Source organism: Cyclopterus lumpus, chromosome 22 (genome assembly GCF_009769545.1).
Source record: "Cyclopterus lumpus isolate fCycLum1 chromosome 22, fCycLum1.pri, whole genome shotgun sequence".
NCBI lineage: Eukaryota > Metazoa > Chordata > Actinopteri > Perciformes > Cyclopteridae > Cyclopterus > Cyclopterus lumpus.
Genome location: NC_046987.1, coordinates 20,046,288 through 20,059,135, shown reverse-complemented (window position 1 = coordinate 20,059,135; position 12,848 = coordinate 20,046,288). Strand labels below are relative to the sequence as shown.

Sequence of the window (12,848 nt, the reverse complement as noted above, 5' to 3'; positions counted from 1 at the left end):
TCCATATGTCTCCATATGTCTCCACATGTTTCCACATGTCTCCATATGTTTCCACATGTCTCCACATGTCTCCATATGTCTCCATATGCCTCCATGTGTCTCCACATGTTTCCACATGTCTCCATATGTCTCCACATGTCTCCACATGTCTCCATATGTCTCCACATGTCTCCACATGTCTCCACATGTCTCCATATGTTTCCACATGTCTCCACATGTCTCCATATGTCTCCATATGCCTCCATGTGTCTCCACATGTTTCCACATGTCTCCATATGTCTCCATATGTCTCCATATGTCTCCACATGTTTCCACATGTCTCCATATGTCTCCACATGTCTCCACATGTCTCCATATGTCTCCATATGTTTCCACATGTCTCCACATGTCTCCATATGTCTCCATATGCCTCCATGTGTCTCCACATGTTTCCACATGTCTCCATATGTCTCCATATGTCTCCACATGTTTCCACATGTCTCCATATGTTTCCACATGTCTCCACATGTCTGCATATGTCTCCACATGTCTCCATATGTCTCCACATGTCTCCACATGTCTCCACATGTCTCCATATGTCTCCACATGTCTCCACATGTCTCCATATGTCTCCATATGTTTCCACATGTCTCCACATGTCTCCATATGTCTCCATATGCCTCCATGTGTCTCCACATGTTTCCACATGTCTCCATATGTCTCCATATGTCTCCATATGTCTCCACATGTTTCCACATGTCTCCATATGTCTCCACATGTCTCCACATGTCTCCATATGTCTCCACATGTTTCCACATGTCTCCATATGTCTCCATATGTCTCCACATGTTTCCACATGTCTCCATATGTCTCCACATGTCTCCACATGTCTCCATATGTCTCCACATGTTTCCACATGTCTCCATATGTCTCCATATGCCTCCACATGTCTCCATATGTCTCCACATGTTTCCACATGTCTCCATATGTTTCCATTTGTCTCCACATGTCTCCATATGTCTCCACATGTCTCCACATGTCTCCACATGTCTCCACATGTCTCCACATGTTTCCACATGTTTCCACATGTCTCCATGTCTTCACATGTCTCCATATGTTTCCACATGTCTCCATATGTTTCCACATGTTTCCATGTCTCCATATGTTTCCACATGTCTCCACATGTCTCCACATGTTTCCATGTCTCCATATGTTTCCACATGTCTCCATATGTTTCCACATGTCTCCATGTGTCTCCATATATTTCCACATGTCTCCACGTGTCTCCATGTGTCTCCATATATTTCCACATGTCTCCACATCTCTCCATGTGTCTCCATATGTTTCCACATGTCTCCATATGTCTCCATGTGTCTCCATATATTTCCACATGTCTCCATGTGTCTCCATATATTTCCACATGTCTCCACATCTCTCCACATGTTTCCACATGTCTCCACATGTTTCCATGTCTCCACATGTTTCCTCATGTCTCCACATGTTTCCACATGTCTCCACATGTTTCCACATGTCTCCATATGTCTCCATATTGTGACGGTAAAAATATGTGTTGTTTTGTGAACTGGTTCAAGGGCAGAGCAACAGGGAGGATGGGGAGGAGGACAGATGGCCATATGCCTTATCGAAACCAATACACTCGGCTCTTTGTTCTTCTGAATTCTTATCCAAGACACTCACACTGTTTCTTCGTGTGTCGTCATAGTGGGCGTGCATGTGCTTGTATAAATCACGATGTAATACAATGTATGAATCAAGAGATTTCGGCAGCTCACTGAGATACGTGGCTGTTGAACCCTTTTCCCAGCTTGCAAGCTTGAATAAACGGAAAGACAACTTTGATTCCTTCGGAGACTCCGTTTGTTGCAATTGAATATTTGAACCACAACTCTCCACCTGATCAAACATAGAAATCTTCCACCACAATATGTTTCCACATGTTTCCATGTCTCCACATGTTTCCATGTCTCCATATGTTTCCACATGTCTGCATATGTCTCCATATGTCTCCACATGGCTCCACATGTTTCCATGTTTCCATATGTTTCCACATGTCTCCATGTGTCTCCATGTTTCCATATGTTTCCACATGTCTGCATATGTCTCCATATGTCTCCACATGTCTCCATATGTCTCCACATGGCTCCACATGTTTCCATGTTTCCATATGTTTCCACATGTCTCCATGTGTCTCCATGTTTCCATATGTTTCCACATGTCTGCATATGTCTCCATATGTCTCCACATGGCTCCACATGTTTCCATGTTTCCATATGTTTCCACATGTCTCCATGTGTCTCCACATATTTCCATATGTTTCCACATGTCTGCATATGTCTCCATATGTCTCCACATGGCTCCACATGTTTCCATGTTTCCATATGTTTCCACATGTCTCCATGTGTCTCCATGTTTCCATATGTTTCCACATGTCTGCATATGTCTCCATATGTCTCTACATGGCTCCATATGTCTCTTTTTTACTTTGATCTACATGTTTTAGCTTTTTTAAATTCTTCTTCTTCTTCATTGTTTCCTTTTTAATAGACTTCTGGTTCACTTTTACGCAACACGTCTCCAAATATCGGTACCGAATGCCACACCCACAACAACACGACACAAAGGGCGTGGAAACAAAAGTTCCTTCTTTCTGGTTCTCAAATCCTTACGTTTCAGTTTCGTTTTGATCTCGACGGAGAAACTGATCAACAGAACTCCAGCGACCTGCTGCAGGTTACCAGCACACCTTTATGTCCATAACTGCAGGTAATCATCTTCCACTGCATGACTGTGATTGGGTGTAATTCATTTGTTGGTTTTCAATGATCGATCCGTGAGGTTTTGTCCCGGTGGATATACTTCCGCATTGATGCACTTTTCATCATCTTTTTTTTTTTTAACAATTATAGTTATTGATGTTGACAGTATTTGCTGTCATGTTTACATAACGTATCATACAAATGTGTACAAACAACTAAAGCAGTTTGTCTTTCGGCTCTCATCTCTAGTTTATTTTTATTTATTTTCTGGTGTTAAATTCACATGTTGTGAAGATACATCTGATCTTCTGACATGTCACGTGGCATTACTGGAAAGTAACAAAAGTGAATGTACTATAAAGCACTGCACGTACAAATATGTAGTTGTACTTAAGTATTTGTTACTATATACTAGGGCTGGGCGCCTAGACAATAATTTCATCATGCGTTGACGCACTGGGAGGGGCTTAACACTGGGAGGGGCTTAACACTGGGAGGGGCTTAACACTGGGAGGGGCTTAATGCTGCTGCGCACATTGACAGAGAACATGGAGAAATGCACTTTTAAATGGACATTTTCATTTAAAATCTCTACCAGACGACGTAGTTAATAAAATCAAAGCTATGAACTACGAGCATGAAGTACTACGAGCATGAAGTACTGCGAGCATGAAGTACTGCGAGCATGAAGTACTACGCGCATGAAGTACTGCGTGCATGAAGTACTGCGCGCATGAAGTACTACGCGCATGAAGTACTGCGTGCATGAAGTACTGCGAGCATGAAGCCTCAAGACGCTCCGTCCATTTGTATGAAACGGAGCGGACTACAAAGATGGCGGCGGGGTCAGTGTAACTGCTTTATTTTTTCAGAGGCTTTACAGACTAAAAAGTCCCCCGCAGTCTTTCCTCGCCATCATGCCCGTCGTTACCTCCAGCCTGTCTGAAGATCAGCAGAAGGACCTGCTCTCTCTCCTGGGTCACGTCAGGCTGCACCTCCTCTACAAAGCCAGCGTCCACGGCTTCACCGCTTTGGCTTTCCACAGCCGCTGTGACTGGCAGGGCCCCACCGTCATCGCGGCCTACAACGCCGCTGGGTTCGTCTTCGGGGCCCACACCTCTCAGGACTACACCCAGAGCGGAGTGGAGGTCTGCGATGAGAAGGCCTTCCTCTACAGCATCCAAGCAGGAGGAAACACACCACTGAGGGTGGCGGGTATCCACACAAAGTGTGCTTTTAACGATAATAACGCCGGTCCGGATTTCGGGGCCTTGGTGTTCCTGCATGAGAACGCCGCTAAGATCCAGTCCAACCCAGGGGGGGAACTTCACCTTTCAGCCTGCGGAGATGCACGGAGAAGACGTGGCACTGACTGAGTTTGAGGTGTATCGCGTTGAAGGTGCGTGATGATGAGGATGAAGTGATTTCTTTATTTTTATATAATGAAATTGGCTCTAATGTTGATTTATATATGCAAGTAAATTGACTAAGAATCAAGTTTTATCAAAGTGGACTTGTCATGTTACAATTGAATGATATGACCTTGCATGCAGGCTTGGGAGATCTCCTGGCCAAACCCTGGAGGAACATTCGCTGGAACGAGGAGTACGTATAAATATTTGTCATCTTTCTGCACAATAAATGGAAAAAAGTTTTGACTCGAGTTTCCAGGCACCAAAAAAAAAAAGAAGAAAGTGTCTTAACTCCACCTCTTATTTAATGGTACACCTAACTGACTTTACAGAGCAACTTAAAAGTCTTGTTTTTGTCTCCCTCTGGTGGTGAAACTCCTCACTTTGTCTTCTGTGTCGTGCGTGTGTGTGTGTGTGTGTGTGTGTGTGTGTGTGTGTGTGTGTGTGTGTGTGTGTGTGTGTGTGTGTGTGTGTTCCCCTCCAGGAGAAGGCAGCAGCTGATGAAGTCCATTATAAGCTACAAGCCTGAGGTTAAAAGCGTCCAACAAGCCCGGGTGGTGTTGGTGGGGCCCGTCGGGGCCGGCAAGTCCACCTTCTTCAACTCCGTCAACTCCATGTTTCGAGGCAACATGACATCCCAGGCCATCGCTGGCACGGCGGGGAAGAGCGTGACCACTCAGGTGAACTGTGTCTGCAGCCTCATCATGAATGTCAGCTTATAACCTGCAGTAAAAATGGAAAAAAAAGGACAATATTTTTCATTTTGTCGTACATATGAAGGTTAACATGCCTTTGCCTGATGGTGATATGAATGTAAAACGTATTCCACGTGCTCTAAATATTCAGTTTGTCTCATTAAACTCCGTTTACGTCGCTCCTGCAGTTCCGCGCCTACAATATCAAGGCCGGGAAAGGCGGAGGCGTGGTTCCTCTGATCCTGTGTGACACGATGGGGCTGGAGGAAAACGCCGAGGTCGGTTTGGACATCGAGGACCTGATCCACATCCTCAAGGGTAACGTGAAGGATCGCTACCTGGTCTCTCACGACCACCTCCCTCCCTAATTACCCACATCTTGAGCGGTGATAATGTAGCGGTGCTTTGTTGAGGTCGTTGACGACAAAGGATTCTTGCTTTTTGTTTGTTCCTCAGTTGAATCCCTTGACGCCAATCCAGGGCGAAACTCCCGGCTTCAAGAAGCAAGCGACTCTGAACGACGTGATCCACTGTGTGGTCTATGTGGTCGACACCTGCAAGGTCTCCCTCCTCAGCCAAAAGATGCTGGACAAGTTCGCTAGCATCCGGAAAAAGACCAACCACCTGGGTCGGTGGTGTATAATGACATTTGTATTATTGGTCCGCCGGTTATATTAGATTATATTTTATTGTATCCCCCCCCCACCCCTCTTGACACAGCAGCAACAATATTTTTACAAATATACAATAAAATAGCAGGACATATTACATTTAAGAATTTAAATATTAAAGGAAATGTAAAAAATAAAATAAATGAAAGCGTATAAAGGATAACGGGACAGTGATTATATCTTAGTTTTTATAGTTACATGTATGTTTAAATGTTTTTTTATTACGGACGCATCTAACTGGTGACACCAGTAAATAAAAAAAATCTTTGTGTACAACAATTAATTCATTCTTTTACCTTCCTTTTATAATTATATATTTCTCTTGCCGCTGGAACACATCTCTGGGGGGCTCAGTAAGCTTTCACTTTTATCTTCTCGGGTCTTTTCTACAACCTTCTGCTCTCTCTCTTCTAGGAATTCCTCAGATTCTGCTGATGACCAAAGTGGACGAGGCCTGCCCGCTGGCGGCGGAAGACTTGCAAAATGTCTATCGCAGCGTTTACCTCCAGAGGAAGGTAACGGTCATCATGTCGGGGGGAGGGGGGGGGGGAGGCTCGATAAAGAGAGACGACGGCGACGCTGTAATCGAATTCTTTATTTTTGCCCTTTTCAGGCCCGGGAGTTGAGCGAGTCCTTCGGCATCCCCTTGTCCTGTGTGCTGCTGGTGAAGAGCTACAGCGCGGAGCTGGAGCTGGACCGGGACGTCGACATCCTGCTGTTGACCGCCGTCGATCAGATGCTGAACTACACGGACAGCTTCTTCGAGAACCAGGTGATCGAGGAGGACCGCGAGGCCATCGATCTCTACTCCTCGGTTCCGTCGCAGCAAAGCAAAACGTCACGGGTTAATTAAAACTTATGAGTCGGTTGGTCCAATATATTCAAAGACATGGTTGTTTAAAAGTTTATCCTTTGATATGTTAACAACTAAAACCATGGAAATGTGCTGGTTTCATACTTTTTGCTGTATTTTGGGTAAATTGACTCTTGTGTCAAGTTCAGTTTGAACTACTTTTTTTGTTCACTGTTTGTGGAACATATTGATTTTCTGTTGGCGATGCATTTTCCTTTTTTCTTTCATCAGTCGCAACATGGAAATAAACGGATACAAGTCATTTGTCTTACTTGAACATGTAGAGCTGACTTTAAAACTATTGTGACTTTCAGTTTTACAACAGTAGAAAGGTCATGCAGGCTTTTCATTCCCTCAGTCCGCCACCAGATGGCAGTCATAATATCATAATTAGCAGCAAAACAAACAGCAGCAAAACATTTTTTTTACAAATATACAATTAAATTTAATTAAATAGCTGGGCATATTACATTTAAGAATAATAAAGGAAATGAAAATGGTGTCCAGATAGAAACTTAGATGTTATGAAAAGACGAGGAGCCCGTGTTGCGCAGCTCAACGTGCACTAAATTGACTTTTATTCCACGAACTTCCCTGCAATAGTTCTCTTTAATATGCACATTTAGCATCCATGCCTATATGCACATGCACGAGTTTTTTTTCTTCCAGGACTTGCTGAAAGAAGAATGCAGCTGTTTCTCAGGCTGTTAGCATGTTGCTTTCTCCACTCCTTGGCACTTTTTAACCCTGTTATTTATTTATTTATGTATTTATTTTCCTCTCCTTTCCCTCAAGAGGTTTTCGCCTCTTGTCAGGCCACAGTTGAAAATAAGAATTTGTTCTTAATCTGTTTCGCCTGGCTAAATAAAGGTTAAATAAATAAAAAATGTTAACCCCCCCCCCCCCCCTATGTCGTGCAAAAGCATCGCGTGCGCAAAGCACCAGTCCACGCCACACACAGAGAGGGAGAGACGTTGGGTTTCTATGGAGCCAATTGCACAACTGCCGGTTCTAGTTTCGGTGCCGCCCCCTTTCTGCGCGGGGCCCTCGGCGCGTGACGCAACGTTGCCAACAACGAGCGCTTTCTGCGCAGACGCACTTGAAGGGGAACCGGAGAAACCACCGGACTGCTCTCTCTCCCGTGGGTTTATTATTCTACGGGGTTCGACTCCGACAATGATTCCCGAGGAAAGCTTCGTGTCCATCGAGAACAGGTGAGGCGTGTTTCCGCGCACTGCGCGGTGCGGTTTACCGGCTGTGTGAGCCGTGCGCGTGGACGTCATGTGCCGCTCGTGACTTGACCCGTGCGTGGAGTTGAGCTGGTCTTTGTCCGTCTCATGGGTGCAGATGTGTGTTCAAATACTTTGATGTGCATTTAACTCTCATTCACGTTTGACATGCATATAAAAGCATAATGCAACTTTTAAAAGTTGTTGCATGATCTTGATTTAATAAAAACATTTTTTTATATAATCTGATTTATTCATATTATAAAACTCGCTTGCGCAATAGGCTTACTGTGCGTGCATGTTGTCCCATTTGATCACACTCCAGCAGAGTAACCTCTGCTGGCTTTGGATCTGGCTTATTAGATAACGGTATTTTACCAGCATGTAATGTTTAATAAAAACTGCAGCATGTGTATGACATGACCGGGTTTTTTTATTTTTATTTGAAAATTTTGCAGCATGCAAATATGAATTGTTCTCCCTTCCCCTCTCAGGATGCAGTCTGTCGGTCTGGCTCTGGAGGAGCTGCTGGTGACGGCTCAGAAACAAGACTGCCTGACCGTTGGCATTTATGAATCGGCTAAACTTCTTAACGCGTGAGTCGAAAACGTTTTAAGTTTCAAAGTAGACGCTTCGCTTGCATTTCTGGAAATAAGTTGTGTGCTGGAGTGCAGGTGTCTGACAATGTTCCAATGCTCTCTCCCCCCTCCCCAGGGACCCGGACGGCGTGGTCCTGTGTGTGCTGGCTGCCGACGACGTGGCCGACGTGGACGACGTGGCGCTGCAGATCCACTTCACCCTGCTGCAGTCCTTCTGCTGGGACAGCGGCATCACCATCCTGCGAGTCTCGGGCCTGCGGCGGCTCCGGCGGCTGCTGGGTGCCGTGGATGCCAACAGAAACCAGGACGAGCACGGAGACCTCCACTGCATGCTGGTTACGGTACGACTGCCTCCTGCACGGCGGCACCCGTGTTATGTAACTGAAAAGGCTGAACATGCATTATTATTATTATTACGGCTTGTTGTCATGCAGCGCTGGAGGTGAAATGTTGTAACCTTGAGTGAATATTCATTGCATTCTGCAGACCAAATTCCCCTTAGAAGCTGAACATGAACTTGACGTTGTCTCTGTTTCCTGTCTAGAACCCCCAGGCCGACCACTGCAGGCTACAGGAGGTGGGGACCTACTGCCTGGAGAGTCGACGCCTCGACCAGTGGGTGCCTGAACTGGTTCTGCAAGAACGCTGAAGGGTCTATAGGACCCACAAATGTACCCCAACGAAGACCACGGGAGCTCATTGGGTTCAGATGCTGATGAACTGAAGGATCCGTTGTTGCTCATGCACGGATGGTCTGGAGTAGACTGGGATGGGCTGTCCTGACTGATGAGCAGTACCCCAAAAACTTTCCTTTAAGCAACTATAAACAGCCAGAGAGGAGGCCGGTTTCCCAAAATCTGCTCGGTGCAGAAGATGCAAACAGGAAAAAGCAGATTCACATTGTTGTTACATTAGTCAGTAAAAGTAAATCAAAGCTTCTAATTTGTGCTTCTCACAATGTTTGTGACGATTAATAACTGGAGAAGCAGGATCGGAAGCAACGTGTCCACACCCCGACTTCTACCTGGAAGACCTGAGTGTTTGTGAGGACAGGAATGCTGTAATGAAAACTATTATGGCCAGCATTCCTGTGCATTCTGACGTGGGAGAGTCTGTGTGCGTATGTGTGTGTGTGCGTGCGTGTGTGCTTGTACGATACGTGTCTTTCTTTAGAAAAGACCGGGCAGCATGTGCGTTCTTGAAATGAGCAGCTGAGCCTGCAGGCGTAGGAATCGTCGCCATGGAAACCAAAATTGAAATGATGTTGAAGTTAAAAAAAAAAGGTCACCCACAGGATTTATTGACATTTCAGGACCACAACAAGTCAGTGCATGATGCATTTTTTATTTTTTTTATTTAAAATGGGCAGAATAATGAACTCGTGTCTGAACTCATATCTGCTGTAAATTGTCATTTTGCTGCAAAAGAAACCATAGTCAATATTTCTGTGTATTTAGTTATTTTTAAAACAATATGAACAGCGCTACGTTAGTAATTTATTGATTGTATCTCATTGTGTGTTTTGGTTATTTAATGCTGTGCTCTGTTTATCAATAAATTATTGTATTCATAATTGTTTTTCCACATCAATAACTTTCATGCTCCATGTTTTGCATCACGAAAGCATGCCGAGTTGCACAACTCCATGTTTGCAATGTTGACGTTGATGCAATGGAAAGAGTCTTCTTCGTTGGTGACGGGGCCTTACAGACTGGCTGGCTCCCTGGTTGCAGGACACGTGAGAGAGAGAGAGAGCGAGAGGGAGAGAGAGAGAGAGAGAGAAACTGGGGTGGAGGCAGAAACTCTTTGTGCTGGAATAAACAGGCAAAGCGAGCTGACGCAGACCCACTGTCCCTCGTCAAGAAACCAAGGGGGAGGTGCCAGCCGTCTGCACGCACACACACAAACACACACGCACACACACACGCACGCACACACAAACTTGATTATCAAAATTCCTTTTGCATTGCATTGCATTGTAGTCGCCCAGCCCGTGAATGAATGCATGTTCTTCTAGAGGGCTTGGACCTTAACTCCGCCCACGCTGCGGTTTGTCAACAACATCGAGTAGAGCAAGATGTTCCTGCAACGAGGTACACGCCGTTCACTCACCCCCCCCCCCCCCCCCCCCCCCCAACTCCACCCCTCTGCCCTCACATGTCTGTGCACTTTCTCTGACTGCAAAAAACAGCAGAGAAGGAACATTCAAAGCACATGAACTCTCCTGTTTGTTTGCTATCAGCTGAACAGGGGCGTGGCTAGCGAGCATGGAGGGGGGGGGGGGGGGGGAGGCGGGGACCGACCTCTGATTGGCTCTGGTTCGCCCACCCTCGATCTGATTGGCTTCGACTACCTGAGGGGTTTAGGAGGCTGTGGATGCTGGGAGGGGAAACTTGTAGGAGACCGTTGGCTGCCTTCAACAGCAGCCAAGGGTCTTTATAACAAGTACATTCATGTCAGCTGACCCGAGGCTTTAGCCATCAGTGCTCTTTGTTTACTCTTTTTGGTCTGTTTGATGCAACAAGTATTCATATTTGCATATGTACCAAGGGAGCATGTGGGTGCACGTGCATAGAATATCTTTAAAATGAGTGAGCACAAAAAAAAAGACTGAAAATAAGTCTACGAGACTCGATCATGTTGCAGTTCACATCCCAAAATGGCATCACTTCATTATTTTATCCGATTAAACATTTGTGTGAAATTGTCATAAATACGGCGGAGGCATAGCAATTACACGAGAGCGCGCGTGTTATTATATCATCTTTTTATTAACGTTATCTACTTTTCAATATCATCTTCTTCTTTTTTTAACAGCAATATCGACAAAATATTAACAGTGTGCAAGAAAACATGAGTTATGGCACATCAGAGAACAGTTACAAAAAAATAGATATATTTTTTTCTTCATAATCAATCAAGGCAAAAAAGATATACATACACTATATGCATACGCACAGGAGAGCAGAACACAAAAGATATGAGTCTCAAAGTCCACCAATGAGAAGCCTAAGCTTCTTTAACACTGTTCATTCTGCTGATCCGAAACCAGCATTAACACAACGTACGCCACCGTAAGGCAAACTAACAACCGACCAGTCGCACAAACTGTCAGCCAAACCTCTGATTTTTAAGCCCAAACCTGCCATGGAATGATCGAACAAAACAAAAATGATTAAAAAAACAGCATCTGTCAGACATCTCCAGGATGACATCAGTGTGTGTGTGTGTGCGTGTGTGTGTGTGTGTGTGTGTGTGTGTGTGTGTGTATGCTTGTTTTATGTTGTGCTATTCCTCTGCAGTTGTTATCCTCTTTGACTTTAGCTATTTATTTTTTATTTTGATGAATTCAAACCATTGATTTCATTCAAGTCAGGTTGAAGATAAAAAGGGATTTATTTAATTTAAAAGGAATAGTTTTGCCACTTTTGGTAAATACACTTAATGGATTAATTTCTGAGAGATTTGATGAGAAGATTGAACCCCTTTCTTGTCCGGTTTGATACATATGAAGCTACAGGCAGTAGCTGGTTAGCTTAGCATAAGGACTATAAACATGGAGCCTCTGTTGCCTAGCGACGATGGCCAGACTAAGGTATCACCTGTTCCTCGGTGAGCCGTAGAGGTGACAGGTGAGTTACCTTTGGAGAGAGCCAAGCTCCCCCTGATTCCAGTCTTTAAGCTAAGCTAAGCTAACTAGCTGCCGCCTTTAGCTACATATTAAGCAAAATAGCACATTTCCCAAAAATGTGTCAAACTACCGCTTTAGGTCTCTGAGGCTTTCATGAAAATATATATTGCAGCTAATATAATGCAGCTGAATCAGGCACGATGAAGCTAAACAGGAACACGTATTCTTTGTTGGCTTTTGTGGGTTGTTTTGTTGTTATTATCAGACATAATCCTTTCTTTCCCCTTTTCCAGAATGGGCGTCTGACAAATAAATAAAAAAAGCGGAGGCCATTCATGACGTTGGGCATCCGACAGCCTCACGCGACCTCTCCTCCGGTCTGAGTTACCCTGACCTGGAATGGCGGCGCTGCGGTACTGTAACATTACTATGTGACGCTCTGCAGAGTCACACAGTGTGTGTGTTCTTACACACTGTGTGTGTTCTGACACACTTACACACACAGTGACTCTCTCACTAATACACATATAGCAATTACGTGCACCTCTATTTTCTCTTCTCCGCCTACTGCTCTGCCAAATCCTCTCAGCCGCCAAGAACTAGCACCCAGCAGCACCCATCCCGGCGTGCGCACGCACACACACACACACACACACACACACACACACACACACACACACACACACACACACACACACACACAGTGTTTGTAACAGACAAATGAGGAATGAGGCTGGACTTTGTTCCCAGGAACCATCGTCTATACAGTGAACATATTGATGCTAATTAGCAATTTAGCCTGCACTCGAAGCAGTCCGTTAGCTTAGCATGAAGACGAGAAGTGGGTAACTTCATCCAAAGGTAATACCAGCGCCTCTAAAGCTACACTACACTTTGCTTTTTATATAGTAGTGAAATTACTCTTAAATAAAGGTTAACTATGTGCTTTAAAAGGTGTTTCTACTTGTTGATACCTGTGGGCCAGGCTAACTGCTAACCCCT

At 44.8% G+C, this 12,848-nt stretch overlaps 2 protein-coding genes across 2 annotated transcripts; both read left to right on the top strand.

Moving 5' to 3' along the window:
• The first annotated feature begins 2,653 nt into the window (after window positions 1-2,653).
• LOC117725422 (interferon-induced protein 44-like) lies at window positions 2,654-6,649 on the top strand. The gene is given in 9 exon segments (XM_034525578.1): window positions 2,654-2,763; window positions 3,629-4,072; window positions 4,074-4,155; window positions 4,310-4,361; window positions 4,653-4,848; window positions 5,052-5,204; window positions 5,320-5,491; window positions 5,949-6,049; window positions 6,148-6,649. Coding segments are annotated over 8 exon segments (1,395 nt in total). The 5' UTR covers window positions 2,654-2,763; window positions 3,629-3,673; the 3' UTR covers window positions 6,388-6,649.
• Window positions 6,650-7,397: 748 nt separating this feature from the next.
• LOC117725426 (growth arrest and DNA damage-inducible protein GADD45 beta-like) lies at window positions 7,398-9,788 on the top strand. The gene is made up of 4 exons (XM_034525584.1): window positions 7,398-7,601; window positions 8,111-8,212; window positions 8,331-8,556; window positions 8,760-9,788. Exons 1-4 carry the CDS (start codon window positions 7,564-7,566, stop codon window positions 8,862-8,864), a joined length of 471 nt encoding a protein of 156 aa, XP_034381475.1. The 5' UTR covers window positions 7,398-7,563; the 3' UTR covers window positions 8,865-9,788.
• Window positions 9,789-12,848: the final 3,060 nt, after the last annotated feature.

Coding starts and splice junctions, on each gene's coding strand:
- LOC117725426 (XM_034525584.1), top strand. CDS start 7,564: ATGATTCCCGAGGAAAGCTTCGTGTCCATCGAGAACAG. Junction 7,602..8,110: donor TTCGTGTCCATCGAGAACAG/GTGAGGCGTGTT, acceptor TTCCCCTCTCAG/GATGCAGTCTGTCGGTCTGG. Junction 8,213..8,330: donor TCGGCTAAACTTCTTAACGC/GTGAGTCGAAAA, acceptor CCCCCTCCCCAG/GGACCCGGACGGCGTGGTCC.